Source organism: Homalodisca vitripennis, chromosome 4 (genome assembly GCF_021130785.1).
Source record: "Homalodisca vitripennis isolate AUS2020 chromosome 4, UT_GWSS_2.1, whole genome shotgun sequence".
Lineage (NCBI taxonomy): Eukaryota > Metazoa > Arthropoda > Insecta > Hemiptera > Cicadellidae > Homalodisca > Homalodisca vitripennis.
In genome coordinates, this window is record NC_060210.1 from 108,577,818 (window position 1) to 108,594,503 (window position 16,686).

The 16,686-nt window shown below is 36.1% G+C and overlaps 1 protein-coding gene across 6 annotated transcripts in view; it reads left to right on the forward strand.

The window, feature by feature from the left end:
* Positions 1 to 16,686, forward strand: part of LOC124359939 (pumilio homolog 2) — a 395,716-nt gene that overhangs the window by 351,646 nt on the left and 27,384 nt on the right. For all 6 annotated transcript variants that reach the window (XM_046813107.1, XM_046813111.1, XM_046813108.1 and 3 more), the window contains one exon: positions 12,328 to 12,523. In XM_046813107.1, the coding sequence (XP_046669063.1) occupies positions 12,328 to 12,523 (196 nt within the window). The remainder of the gene's footprint in view (positions 1 to 12,327; positions 12,524 to 16,686) is intronic.

Consider the following 16,686-nt stretch of genomic DNA (forward strand, 5'->3'; position numbering starts at 1 on the left):
TATTACAATTCTTTTTGTTTTGTTGGTGCTCATTTCATACTGGATTTTATTATTCAATAATTTAAAACTCAAACCATGCTTAAGTTAGATTGCATTGTCACTAGGCTTTCGTTTTCAAGGAAATCTAAAGGTATAACCATCTCATATTATTAATTAATACCACTATGTTGTCCGTTACATGAGTCTGATGGTCTCACGAAAATAAAATCTAAATAGTGGATTTTTTTTTTTTTTTTGTTTTTTTTTTTGTTTTTTTATCAATGAAGCCAAAATTATTTTTGTTTACCAATAGAATGGAAATAATTAAGTAAACTGGTCTTTAAAATAAAAAGGGTTTCCAGCAAGAAAATAGTCAGACGACCATTACAGGATGGCGTGATGTCTCTAAGCATACTTGAGTCAGTAATGGACATTGAGAGTAATCTCAACTTCGTCACCTAACTTTGATTTTGGAATGTTCGATTGTGGAGGGTGCAAGTGAACCGCAATATAACCACGATGGATAAGTCTGGATTAAGTGTCCTTCCAGCACAGAATCGTGGATGTTAACGTTTTGCTTTTTGAGAATGTGTCACAGTCCAGTTGTTGGAATGTGCGATTATAGAGGCAGTGGCCTCCATTCATGACATTACGGTCCACATGTACAACATAAACAAATATTTTATTGTTGCCCAGTACAGTTAACATTGCATTGTGCTGATCTAGTGTGCCATCTGAATACCTTTGTTTGTGGTGGGACTCTTTTCATTTAGTGTGAATACAAAATGTTTCTGTTTTGATTAATATGAAAACAACACGATCGTGCTGTCTTTAACATATCGTTTCTCTTACATTTATAGAAACATTAAGCCACAATAAAGGCAGACTCCATTCTTATCACCCGTATTGTTATGGGTTCAAAGGGGAGTGTTTTTAACATTCAGTCAATTAGGTACAATTAGTTAAGTATAAAAAAATTATAACTAACGTTGATTTTCTGGTGTTGCTGAAGACCGCACGTTGTCTTTAAACATTTGGTAACTCGTGGGTTGTTGTCAACAGAAATAATCTCTACTCTATGTAACTAAGGAAGAAGTTTGTGCCAAAAGTTGTTCCGACTCCTAATTCTTCTATCTGATAATGTTTTCGATTTGGTAAACAATTGAACTTGTGTAATTGCTTATAAGTTACTCTATATTTAGAAAATGAAGGATCAAATCCCCGCCCCTCCTGATATTGGTGGTGGAAGTGGTAGTGGTAGAGGTAGCGGTGGTGAAAGTGGCGTGGGAACTTTCTCTTCCTGAGCTGTGCCATCTGCCGTTACATGGCTGCCTGAGGGAGATAACTAATATGCTTAAATATCGCATCAACATGTAACAATATTAAGCGTAAATGAGTAATGATATACATTTAACATACGTGAATATTTAATATTTTGTCAACAATAACAAAGGTCAAGGCAAGGTGAAACAGTCATTCACCGCTACAATCTAATATATGTTGTGAGACAGATCACTGAACTGGTAACTTGTCACAAGTAATATTGTAGTGATAAGGAGAGGAGATCCACATCCAGAGAACTGTGCAGGAGCGCCAGGCCGCACGGCTAGGCAACAATAATAAAGGTCAAGGCGAGGTGAAACAGTCAATCACCGCTACAATCTAATATATGTTGTGAGACAGATCACTGAACTGGTAACTTGTCACAAGTAATATTGTAGTGATAAGGAGAGGAGATCCACATCCAGAGAACTGTGCAGGAGCGCCAGGCCGCACGGCTAGGCAACAATAACAAAGGTCAAGGCGAGGTGAAACAGTCATTCACCGCTACAATCTAATATATGTTGTGAGACAGATCACTGAACTGGTAACTTGTCACAAGTAATATTGTTGTGATAAGGAGAGGAGATCCACATCCAGAGAACTGTGCAGGAGCGCCAGGCCGCACGGCTAGGCAACAATAACAAAGGTCAAGGCGAGGTGAAACAGTCATTCACCGCTACAATCTTGCACGTCATCGTTGCTGGAGACTCGAGGTCAGAATAGTGCAGTTTAAGGAGTACTAACTTCTTAATATAACTATTTCCACCATGGAAGTTTGCCAATAGTATTCATATTATTGTAGTGTTTTTGTGTTTATACGTGACCTTGATAGTTGTGTAATTATTACACCTACTGTATAACAGAGAGTACAAATGCATTGCGAATCGCCTGAAGCAGAAGTGAATATCGAACTCTAGTTTAATTGGTCCTTGCGATAATGACTATACAGAATATCTTCGGCAATCCCTTTGTCAAACACTATACATAGTTGTTACGGTTTTCTTATTTTAGCGTTAATATTATTCTGAAAAATTTTGTGTATGATTGGGGAAGTGAGTAAAACTGTGGTCACAACGTCGTTCCTTAGTGTTTACTAAAAGTAAAAACGGAAAGCCCTATTACAGTTACATTGCTGGATGATTATCAGGACAAAGGAGATGCGATCGATCGGTTTACTTTCCCCTTAACTGTCACGCTGTCGCCGTCCAATTTGCCTCCTTTCTCCAACAGTTGTGACTAGGAAGTGCTTTCTACTTCCCTAGTGGTTTGTTCCTCAGTTTTTGTTACGGTTTATACTATCTGTAGCTACTTTCCACATAAAAAATTGAAAGTAGTGATTGGAGTCTTGTATTGTACCGTCATATACTAGTACAGTACAAGACTTGTGCTGTTCCGTACTCTTGAAGTACAGTGCCTATTACATGATAACATGTCCTTGGTATGGCTCACTCTTCTCAGTTTCGCAATGAAATTTAGTTTTTGAATATTTTGTGCATGGTTTTGAACCACTGTTGGTGGTTTTAGAAAAGTTTACTGGAACAGCTCACATATATGTTACACTCGCTGCAACCTATCGATTTAACCAGAAGTATCCATTAATGTTTGGAAGTGTACAATATCTCTCAAAGTATTCATCACACGTATGATGTTATATTAGTTGTAGATGTTGTATTTTGTACGTTATAAACATTTTCTTATGTTTTAATCAAAAGAAACCTAATCCTGCAATATGTAAGTATATTATGACCACAGTTGTTATACTCAGCTTGATTAGAGCAGCTAAAATTGACTTTATCACACGATGATTTTAAGATATTTACGTTTAAAATTTTGAAAATAAAGCTTTTGAAAATTATTTTTTTCTGTAATTAGAGCGTTAAATTATAAGCTATATATCAAATTTCAACTCATTACAATAATCAGTCCTCAAAGTAAAAATAGTTAAGTGAAAAAAAAACAAAATGGCGGCTACTCGAATAATTACTGAGTTTTCGAAAATTTTAGTACGAAATTTTGGTTTGTCTTTGGTTCAAGAATTGCGTTAAATATTGATAAGAGGGTTCTGGGACACTCTGTGTATACAGGGTGTAAATCCTGATACGTCTGGATATATCCCGAACTGATTGAGATAACAATGTAAAACCTTCACCATACGTATTAAAATACCTTTATGAACTTTTTGGATGATAAAAATGTTGCATCCCAGTTTCAAAGATGTAAAGATGGGGTAATATTAAATTTTCAAATTCAAACATCTTGTGACATGTCATTTTAAAGGTGTATTCAATAGAAACACAATGACACGAATAGAACATCTCTATTCGTCTCTAGCAAAAGGTATGGATAAATAACGCAAAATAAATAATAATCAGTTGGGACAATGCTAATATCTTGTGCATATATCAACACAAGCCAGGAGCGCCAAACATGTCATTTGAGAGGTATCAGTTGTTTGTTGTTCCTGGCTTGTGCAAGCGTATTTTTAAAGTGGTCGTGGTCACTTGTGCATTGCTGGATTTCGTTGGAAAAACTATACTGCTTTTTTGTTATTTGTCTTTAAACATTTTCAACAAACGCCATTTTGTTAATATCAAAGATAATAATACAATTATTTAAAAATACTTTTCTCTTATCTATTCAAACCTATGAGCCAGACTTAGTTTCTTTAGCTTAACTAGTTTTAGAGACGAAATAGTTTTTTAGAAAAAAATACAAAATCGTGGCTAGCGATTAAACAAGACATTTTTCGGCCTATGTTTACAACACACACACACACTTTTTCTTTTATTCTTCGTTAATTGAAGAAAACAAAGGTAATACAAAAAAATATTGGAAAGTCATAAAATCTATTATGAATAAGAATAAAAATCAAATCAGCACAGTTATCTGTAACAATGTAAACACTGAGGTTCTTGGAAATGAAAAATTTGTTGCTAACTATTTTAATTATTATTTTGTAAATATAACCACAGAACTCAAGGAACAGTCCTTTGGATCTGATATGTTTTTTGATGATGAATGTAGAGACTGTCATGTGGGTTTAAATAATTTTTGTGTAAGTTTTGATAATATAGTTGAGACTATTAATAAGATGAAAATAAAAAAGAACTCTGGAAGTGATGGCATTATTATTATTACCATCAAAAGAAATATGGACATATTTGCTCCAATTTTACTTCATATATTTAATTTGTCTGTAATTGAAGGCATATTTCCAGACTCTTTTAAAGTAGCTCTTGTTGTTCCTATTTATAAAGCTGGTGATTGCAAGAAAGTCTTATCTTACAGGCCTATCTCGTTGATTAGTAGTATAGCTAAAATTTTTGAAACAATAGTAAAGGACCAATTATTTGCATATTTAAATTCTAGATCACTCACTTCAAATAAACAGTTTGGATTTGTACCGAATAAAGGAGCAGATTTAGCATTAGAAAACCATATTAAACACATCTCTGACTCTATAAACGCAAATAAAAACACAGTTTCCATCTATCTTGATTTTCAAAAAGCCTTGTTGATATTGACATTCTCTTAAAAAAAGTACAGTACTATGAAATTGGCGGGAGGGCATTATATTGGCTGACTACCTTTTGTAACAATAGAAAACAAACTGTGAAAATAAACTCTTTAACCAGTAACATATTAGAACTGAGATATGGTGTTGCACAAGGGGGAGTTCTTCGTCCTCTAATGTTTATAATTTATATAAATGAATTGCTAACACTAAATCTATATTCTTCTATTTTTGCCTACGCTGATGATACTTCTTTAGTATGCTCTGCCTACAATAAAGAAAGGTTGAAAATGTTAATTAGTCACGAATTAAATATGATATCACAATGGCTAATAAAAATCAAACTTCTTGTCAATACGACAAAATCTAAATGTTTATTATTTTTTAATAGAGATAAAAACTGTAAAGAAATTGAATTTGATATTTTCTGCCTTAAAAACATATGTAACTATAAATGTACATGTGAAAAAATAGAAATAGTTGATAAAATTAAATATTTAGGATTAATAATTGACCGAAATTTAAAATGGAATTATTACATTGATGCATTAAGTGTTAAGTTAAGAAAAATTAACTATGCATTGTACCATATGAAAAATTTTATTAGAGCAGAACATCTAAAACAACTTTACACCTCGTGGTTCGAAGGTATTTTAAGATATGGAATTATTCATTTTGGTAGTACGTATGAAACTATCCTTCAGCCTGTAGTATTAAATCAGAGATTTGCAGTGAGAAATATCTATAATTTAAGAAAGTTTGATCCTGTTACACACTTATTTCAACAAGAAGATATTTTAAATTTTAAACAGTTGTATGCTTTATATACTCTTTGTCACATTTTGAAAATTATAGTTTTAAAGGTTTTAAAGAAAATAAGGTGAACACACACATATATTTTCCGTCTTCGTGTAATGTTTTATTACGGTTTTTATTCAACTAATCAACCAATTGTACTTGACATATATCCACACACTTACTTACCAACTGAGTACATTTTTTTGTAGTGTGATAAAAAAAAGAACAGGATTTGTTTGATACATTTGTTGTTTGGAGTATTTATCATTTTATAATACAGTAATGTACTCTATGGTTACCCTAAAATGTTTGAGTTTTTAGTTTTGTTTGTTTAATGTTTAATGATTTCCGTAGATCGATTTTTTAAAATGCATAGTGTAAGTTCATAACTTAACTGTTTATTTTGATTTCTCCCCCACTGCTTAAATATTGAAGCCGATTGATACTACTACGTTTAAATTGTAAGTCAAGTCTGTTAAAGTATTATTATGAATTACTATCACAGTCGCTGAACTCGATTAAGTTATTAAAAATATATTTTACAAAAAAAATACAATATATCTCCTATGAAATATTGCAAATACATTTTATTTAAAGTAGGATGGATTAAAGGTCTGGACAGCAAATTGGCTCTGGTTGACCCCACAATGGAGTGGCGGCCATATTTAATTCTGAGGTTCTCCGCAAATAGTCCCTTTTCATCAAATATTGCGCCTCGGCTCTGTGAGACGATATCTTGCCCCCGGCTACACTCGCTGTGTAAGTGTTTAGTGCTACTGCTGCAGGTCAATTCTCTGCTACCCGCTATACCTTGGCTGCCAGCTACACAACTCAGCAACGCTGTGTAAGTGTTTAGTGCTACTGCTGCAGGTCAATTCTCTGCTACCCGCTATACCTTGGCTGCCAGCTACACAACTCAGCAACGCTGTGTAAGTGTTTAGTGCTACTGCTGCAGGTCAATTCTTTGCTACCCGCCATATGTTGGCTGCCAGCTACACAACACAGCAACGCTGTGTAAGTGTTTAGTGCTACTGCTGCAGGTCAATTCTCTGCTACCCGCTATATGTTGGCTGCCAGCTACACAACACAGCAACGCTGTGTAAGTGTTTAGTGCTACTGCTGCAGGTCAATTCTTTGCTACCCGCCATATGTTGGCTGCCAGCTACACAACACAGCAACGCTGTGTAAGTGTTTAGTGCTACTGCTGCAGGTCAATTCTCTGCTACCCGCTATATGTTGGCTGCCAGCTACACAACACAGCAACGCTGTGTAAGTGTTTAGTGCTACTGCTGCAGGTCAATTCTTTGCTACCCGCCATATGTTGGCTGCCAGCTACACAACACAGCAACGCTGTGTAAGTGTTTAGTGCTACTGCTGCAGGTCAATTCTCTGCTACCCGCTATATGTTGGCTGCCAGCTACACAACACAGCAACGCTGTGTAAGTGTTTAGTGCTACTGCTGCAGGTCAATTCTTTGCTACCCGCCATATGTTGGCTGCCAGCTACACAACACAGCAACGCTGTGTAAGTGTTTAGTGCTACTGCTGCAGGTCAATTCTCTACTACCCGCTATATGTTGGCTGCCAGCTACACAACACAGCAACTCTGTGTAAGTAAGTGTTTAGTGCTACTGCTGCAGGTCAATTCTTTGCTACCCGCCATATGTTGGCTGCCAGCTACACAACACAGCAACGCTGTGTAAGTGTTTAGTGCTACTGCTGCAGGTCAATTCTCTGCTACCCGCTATATGTTGGCTGCCAGCTACACAACACAGCAACGCTGTGTAAGTGTTTAGTGCTACTGCTGCAGGTCAATTCTTTGCTACCCGCCATATGTTGGCTGCCAGCTACACAACACAGCAACGCTGTGTAAGTGTTTAGTGCTACTGCTGCAGGTCAATTCTCTGCTACCCGATATACTGTTGGCTGCCAGCTGTACGTGCTGTGCTGGTTAATAACATGATGTTTATGAATGCCACTAATTAATTAAATTTTTACAAATTAATAATTGTCTTGAGGAATTAATCAAAGACGATTATAAAAATGGTTTGTAATTAGGAGGATGTTTATTCTGTTGTCTAAATGTTGTGTATAAAAGTAGCTAAGAGCACTTGGCGTGAAGACCCACTTCTCCCCACCCTTGTCAATAGCAACTCCTCTTGGGGCCGCTCTTCAGAACACATCAGCTTTCACATTTTCAACAAACGTACGGAGGGGGATTTCAAATGTTTGCAAACTTGGAAGCTTTTTGTTTATACAATTTTTATTTTTTAGTTTTCAGTTTACTACAATGTTTTACTGATAACCTAAGGTTTCATGATACCTCGTTTTAGAGTTTATACATTATAAACAGTATAGAAATTAGCAAATGTTATGAGAAAACCATTGTAAACCAGGATAGGCAGGGTATGAAGAATTAACAGGAATAGTGCTTAACTAGAAAGAGATTCAGTGGAAATCGTTAACCACACAATTACACTATTAATTAATTATAATTAATTAGAGAACTGAATCGTTTGTTTTGTCAAAGGCTGTCTGTCTCTGTGTCAGTGGCCACAATGGCTTCCACTGGCGTTAATTTGCCCAACGAATTTAACAAACAACGAAATTGGTTTATTGTTGGAGAAGGCGTTGGTAATTGATTAAATTTCACAAATTATTCATCCTTATTTCTTTCAGTTTCTTGCTGTCAAATATTACAAATCACAGATGTTTCTAAAATAAGAAATAATCTAAAACTAATTTACTCCCAGCGTGTTACTAATATTTTTTTTATTTAATGAAGGAGAAAACACAGCAGTGAGTGATGCTATGTTAAGCTTAGTCCTACTACCACCTGCCCGCGTCTTATTTCATTTTGAAGAATAGGAACATTCTAATCTCTAGGTCCATTGTAGGTTTAAGTTTAAAGATGCGCTCCTGAAGTACCTTGGAGAGATAAACTGTTTTATACGTGCCTTGAAAATTTTTCAAATTTCTCTCTAATACTTCCATGCTATTTTGCTGAATAGCTCCAACAATTTCAGTAGCAAGTGAACAAGTGTAGAATAGCGTAGAAAAGTCCTACAAGGTCTAAATGTCTAAAAGGAGACGTAAAGTCAAAGTTCTTAGCCTTTCAGTTAACACACTTATTGTGTAATAAATAATTACATATTACTTTAGTTGATTGATTAAAAAAAAAACCCAGATAAAGAAAACGTTCTGCATATAACACGTTGTAAAGTGTTACTGATTTTGACAGATTAATAACAATAAACGTCTATCTATTTAAGCGTGAATACATTATTATACTTATTATTCTTGATTGTACATATGATTAAAAGACACTTGTAGTATATATATATATATATATATATATATATATATATATATATATATAGCACCTATATGTGTACTAATCGGTTACAACATGCAAAAAAATTTAGATTATATATATATATATATATATCTCAACTCTAGTACAGTGTAAATTTACATAAATACGTATCCATATAGTTTATCAATTGACGGAAATATAAATAGGCGATGTGTTGGAAATCATTGAATAGAGAATTAGCGTCGCATGTAGTAGAGAGTGCTGTGCAAGATCCGAAGATGGAGAGAAAAGTGGAAGTGGCCGCATGAATAAACATGGAAACAGTGTTCCTACATCTGCCACAGACCACTGTTCTGTGCACCAGTTGCAACTGTTATTATGTTGCAAGAAAACAGTAGTGTCATGAATCGCATATAGCATATAAAAGTGGAAGTGGCCGCATGAATAAACATGGAAACAGTGTTCCTACATCTGCCACAGACCACTGTTCTGTGCACCAGTTGCAACTGTTATTATGTTGCAAGAAAACAGTAGTGTCATGAATCGCATATAGCATATAAAAGTGGAAGTGGCCGCATGAATAAACATGGAAACAGTGTTCCTACATCTGCCACAGACCACTGTTCTGTGCACCAGTTGCAACTGTTGTTATGTTGCAAGAAAACAGTAGTGTCATGAATCGCATATAGCATATAAAAGTGGAAGTGGCCGCATGAATAAACATGGAAACAGTGTTCCTACATCTGCCACAGACCACTGTTCTGTGCACCAGTTGCAACTGTTGTTATGTTGCAAGAAAACAGTAGTGTCATGAATCGCATATAGCATATAAAAGTGGAAGTGGCCGCATGAATAAACATGGAAACAGTGTTCCTACATCCGCCACAGACCACTGTTCTGTGCACCAGTTGCAACTGTTATGTTGCAAGAAAACAGTAGTGTCATGAATCATATAACACTTTTAACCAGTGGCTATTTTAATTAAGATAATATGTGTCGGAAAAATATGCAGTCAAAATGTTTTTGTGAACACTAAACTTACTTGTACTTTGACCAGATCTTTGATCTTAAACCCCTTTATTATCAAGTTTGTAAATTTAATTTGGTGCCACTTTACCGATCATGTTTATAACATTTTTATACTTAAATTATTGATGTTATAGGTCTTGACGTGTTCTCCAGTTATGATATTTTAGTGTAAAATGCTAAAATTCAAAGAAATTCCTACTTTCCGGCTTTCAGCTTTATCTCCCATAACATTAATCGTAAATGATATGTTCGCGTTAGAATAAATGTTGCAATCATATTTAGTGATCTACACAAACATTTTTCAAATATAATATAAAATGGTTGCTGTATATTTAGTAAAATAATAATATATAGTAAAATAATAGTAAACCTAATAATAATGCGGATGTTTCTACTCACCTTACTGAAGATATGATCTGCAAACTTGTATTTTACTATTACACACGTAAACCTTAGCTCTGTCTGACATGACTGTTTGCACATTCCTTACTCCCGATATGATCTGCAAACTTGTATTTTACTATTACACACGTAAACCTTAGCTCTGTCTGACATGACTCTTTGTTTGCACATTCCTTACTCCCGATATGATCTGCAAAGTTGTATTTTACTATTACACACGTAAACCTTAGCTCTGTCTGACATGACTCTTTGTTTGCACATTCCTTACTCCCGATATGATCTGCAAAGTTGTATTTTACTATTACACACGTAAACCTTAGCTCTGTCTGACATGACTCTTTGTTTGCACATTACCTTACTCCCGATATGACCTGCAAACTTGTATTTTACTATTACACACGTAAACCTTAGCTCTGTCTGACATGACTCTTTGTTTGCACATTCCTTACTCCCGATATGACCTGCAAACTTGTATTTTACTATTACACACGTAAACCTTAGCTCTGTCTGACATGACTCTTTGTTTGCACATTCCTTACTCCCGATATGACCTGCAAACTTGTATTTTACTATTACACACGTAAACCTTAGCTCTGTCTGACATGACTCTTTGTTTGCACATTCCTTACTCCCGATATGACCTGCAAACTTGTATTTTACTACTACACACGTAAACCTTAGCTCTGTCTGACATGACTCTTTGTTTGCACATTCCTTACTCCCGATATGACCTGCAAACTTGTATTTTACTACTACACACGTAAACCTTAGCTCTGTCTGACATGACTCTTTGTTTGCACATTCCTTACTCCCGATATGACCTGCAAACTTGTATTTTACTACTACACACGTAAACCTTAGCTCTGTCTGACATGACTCTTTGTTTGATTCCTTACTCCCGATATGACCTGCAAACTTGTATTTTACTACACACGTAAACCTTAGCTCTGTCTGACATGACTCTTTGTTTGCACATTCCTTACTCCCGATATGACCTGCAAACTTGTATTTTACTATTACACACGTAAACCTTAGCTCTGTCTGACATGACTCTTTGTTTGCACATTCCTTACTCCCGATATGACCTGCAAACTTGTATTTTACTATTACACACGTAAACCTTAGCTCTGTCTGACATGACTCTTTGTTTGCACATTCCTTACTCCCGATATGACCTGCAAACTTGTATTTTACTATTACACACGTAAACCTTAGCTCTGTCTGACATGACTCTTTGTTTGCACATTCCTTACTCCCGATATGACCTGCAAACTTGTATTTTACTATTACACACGTAAACCTTAGCTCTGTCTGACATGACTCTTTGTTTGCACATTCCTTACTCCCGATATGACCTGCAAACTTGTATTTTACTACTACACACTTAAACCTTAGCTCTGTCTGACATGACTCTTTGTTTGCACATTCCTTACTCCCGATATGACCTGCAAACTTGTATTTTACTATTACACACGTAAACCTTAGCTCTGTCTGACATGACTCTTTGTTTGCACATTCCTTACTCCCGATATGACCTGCAAACTTGTATTTTACTATTACACACGTAAACCTTAGCTCTGTCTGACATGACTCTTTGTTTGCACATTCCTTACTCCCGATATGACCTGCAAACTTGTATATTACTATTACACACGTAAACCTTAGCTCTGTCTGACATGACTCTTTGTTTGCACATTCCTTACTCCCGATATGACCTGCAAATTTGTATTTTACTATTACACACGTAAACCTTAGCTCTGTCTGACATGACTCTTTGTTTGCACATTCCTTACTCCCGATATGATCTGCAAACTTGTATTTTACTATTACACACGTAAACCTTAGCTCTGTCTGACATGACTCTTTGTTTGCACATTCCTTACTCCCGATATGACCTGCAAACTTGTATTTTACTACTACACACTTAAACGTTAGCTCGGACTGACATAACTTTTTGTTTGTTACAGCAATTATTTCGAAACCAAAATACAGCAGTGAACCCAGCGCAGCAGATCCAACTGCTGCAGCAGCAACAGTATCAACATCTTGCAGCGACTCAGCAGCAACAGCAACTCGCCGGACTCGCTCCTGCGCCAGGCGCCACTTTTGCTCCCGCCACCCCTTACATCATCAACCCTCAGGAGCCTTATGTCATCGCGGCAGGTAGGCCTTACCATACAAATAAACTGTATATTGAACATCTTGTGATGACAAACACTATACTTTTTGTGTTATTTGTACATTTTTTTCTGGGAAAACTTTTGTTAAATAAGATGGAAAGTTACTGTTTGATGAGTTTTTTTACCAATTCCTTATTCTTTATCGGTAAAATTTTCTGTCTTCGGACAAAATACCTTTAAATGGCCAAGAGATTTTATTGCAACAGTAGAAATAAAGTTTAACGCCAGATATTGGACCACAAAATAGGAGACTGCTCACTGCTCGGCTCATGGTCGTCAAATGATATTGGATTTGTTGTGGTTACGCTGTTCCGGCCCATCGCTCCCACAAAGACCAGCGGACGAGGCCTTGAGCACACGTTTTTACTTGTTTCAGCTGAACAAACACCTTTTTATTGGCACGATCACGTGATATTGAGTTATAAGTTTTGTGTATTTTAGGATCCTTTAATTATTTTGTAACAACTTACAATTCATTCTTGTAACGCTGTGGGACATCTTGCAGCAACAGAAACTCGCCGCGACTCACAATGTAAATTGGTATGGAGTGGCAGAGTGGCAGTAACAACGCTGACAGAGGGACCGGGTCGCGATCTCTTTCATTCATGGCTTGTGTGTGCCTCGTTTCCATATTAATTAAACAGTCCAAGTCTGTTGGCGCCTCTTCTAATGTTAAGACACCACTTTTAGTAATTGCTATCGTAATTTCTGAGTTTTGCACACCTTTCTCTGCAAGACTACTGTATTGTTTTTGTGACATCTGTTAATTATTGTCTTAATTACGCGTTATAAAAATATCTCTAAATTGTTGTTCTATAAAATCCTTAACAATCTTAAAGCCGCGTTGTTCGCCGTCCGTGTGTACCATTTACGTACACTTAATATAAATATGAGTAGGATTGCATAACTGTTCATAATTTTAATGGAATAATCAGTTCTCTTTTAAATGGATACATACATTATACAATAACGGCATGGTTATGCAGGAATGTGTAATTTCTACTAATCATTTTCTCACTTTTATTCGTGTCTAGGTTTAAATTTGATAGTCTGCCTTACTTCCTGGATCTTGCAAAAATATTACAACTGAGATATTGCATTACAGTATGGCTGTTACTGGTTTCTTTTATTCTTTACATTGTTAGTGATCTACCGTACTCGTGAACTTGAAAAGAACTACACTCCTAGGAACACACTTCACAGTACATGCGCAATACCAGTGTTAATATTATAAATAATGACATTGTGATACATCGTCCGGGAATTGGCTATATAGAACTGCTATTTACTACACGGGAACTAAGTGTTAGTCACTGCGAATAGCTGAAGATTATGTGTAATGTTATGCAAAGTTTTGTGTTCTGTACTGATCATTGACTACAATACGAGTATTTTAGTTTTCATATGTAATACATGATATTATATCGACTCGAATCTGGAGCAACCTGTAAAACCTCCTTAAGGAACGATATTTACTAATGTACCAATAATGTTATCGTTAATTTAGTTAGCATCGTCATAACATTAATAGTACAAAGGTGTGTATCAATCTAGTACTAATTAGAACTATTTATCATAACTTATTCAGACTTGTACATTTTACTATAAGTCACATAGAGTGACCGTACCCAAGTACTTGACTGTGTTTTCTTCTTCACCCAGGACACATTTCAGAACCAAATACGAAGGTGCTTAATATGTAATATATTTATGATGTCGTAAATGATATTGTTATGGACTTTATTAAATGCTATTTTTAACTGATTTTAGACACATTGCCATCTTCAGAAGCGACCCGAGATAAAAACAACCTGTCCAAAGAAGCGCCGCTTCCCCATATTCCACCACCTGCGCAATCCAACAATACTTCCAATTTATCCACCTCTCCATCAAATTTATTTTTGGCACTGCTGTGTATAATGTTTTAGCATTTCATTTTTGAGTTAATTTAGCTTACTTACACATTGCCCGGACGGGCGTGGGCGAGAACGGATTTAGGGTGTTTGAGCTGAATGACCGAGCGAGTATACTTTTATTTTTAAGAAGGATGAGGGAGGAAGGAAAGTACAAAACGTAGTGCCTATAATGCTGGATTTTTCAGAAAATCTATTAGTGCTAATATGGATCGGGGTCAACTATCGCTACGAGTGCGCTTGTAAAGAAAAACTCATATTATAGCCACATCAACATTTACATATTTCTTCTCATTTGGTGTCCCCTCCCTTAATGACTTAAAGTACGATTTGCACAGTACTAGAAACTCCCCTGGCCGTGTGTGTGTGTGTGTGTGTGTGTGTGTGTGTGTGTGTGTGTATGTGTGTGTGTGTGTGTGTGTGTGTGTGTGTGTGTGTGTGTGTGTGTGTGTGTGTGTGTGTGTGTGTGTGTGTGTGTGTGTGTGTGTGTGTGTGTGTGTGTGTGTGTGTGTGTGTGTGTGTGTGTGTGTGTGTGTGTGTGTGTGTGTGTGTGTGTGTGTGTGTGTGTGTGTGTGTGTGTGTGTGTGTGTGTGTGTGTGTGTGTGTGTGTGTGTGTGTGTGTGTGTGTGTGTGTGTGTGTGTGTGTGTTTGTGTGTTTGTGTGTGTGTGTGTGTGTGTGTGTGTGTGTGTGTGTGTGTGTGTGTGTGTGTGTGTGTGTGTGTGTGTGTGTGTGTGTGTGTGTGTGTGTGTGTGTGTGTGTGTGTGTGTGTGTGTGTGTGTGTGTGTGTGTGTGTGTGTGTGTGTGTGTGTGTGTGTGTGTGTTTCACCGATATGTGTATTTAATATCTAGAATGTTATGTACATTTGGCTATTTAGCTTATTGTCACAGCCTGTTCACTTGACTAAATTTATGTTGTATGAGATTCGATTAACTATTTTGACATTAAAAACACTTTCATAGCTAAAGTTAATGTTTTTAAATATCACAAAAGTAATTTAGTTTTTTATGATGTAGTATTAATGTAGTATTTATCTCGTGTGGTTTGTGCGCGGTGGTGAAGAGGTGAGGGAGGGGTTAAGCTTGTTAGGACACTACAAAGCGAGCACTTCAGTGCTACGGAATTTTGACTTTTTTAACGTGGTCCTTCCATTCGTTTCTTATATCCTTAAGCCGTGTCTAATTGTATAAAATGAACATGAAACTCGATGGTTTTAGAAACATTTATTTAAACACGTTAACTGCCATGCCGGTCCGATGGGGTCGGCGAATATTTTGTTGCTGCTATGCACTGCCGACCCGATCGGACCTCACCATGACGATAACATAGTTTTACTTTATTGCAGTTACGAGCATTGCGTTTAGCTCTGGTGGCAAACCAGTGGATTAAATATTCTAAATAGATACAAAAACTAACAGAGAACGTCGTTTTAAGTTGTTTCGTTATTTTTTAGATTCAGTAAAACACCGTGGAACATTATAAACTGTTATCTCCCGATCGGATCGGCAAATTTATTTTTTACCGATTGTTGATATATTTTTCTACTATACTTTCGTGAATTGATTTTATTATGTGATTATACTGTTTTATTAATTATTCTCGTTTCATTTACCTCATTATCGTTGTAAATGAAATTAGAAAAACTATTTTGGGAGCGTTTATATTGGAATTATCGGATATAAACTAATACCTAATATTTTAATATTTATAAAAACAAAGATTATTATTAATTGGATACATAAAAGAGGACTAATACTTATGTAATACAGATTAAGGTCTACTTGTGGATTTTCTTAAAACAGTTTTTCGGGAGGTAGGGCTTTCCTGGGCACAGCTCAAAGAAAGTTGTCACTTTCTTCAGATTTTTGTATACTTGACGACCTCCCTCACGCATAGCCTTGTTGTAGCAAATCTTGCAGTTCTTCCTTGATCTCCTTCCCTCTTCAATATCTAAGGCCTCCTCAATCTCATTAAGATCATTAATCGAGTCTTCATTCAAACCAGCATTTTCATTTCCACTGTTCTTATTCACACACACACTGCTGTTAGTCATATCAGAATTTCCATCTAGGCCTATCTTCAATTCGTCATCGAAAACAGCATTTTCATTCTCAGCCATAGCATCTTCGTAGTCGGTACTAAATACAGAATCGACAGTGATGAAATCTCCAATGACTTTCAAATCAGGAAACTCAGATCCACTATAATTTTCCAATTCACCATAATTACCTCCA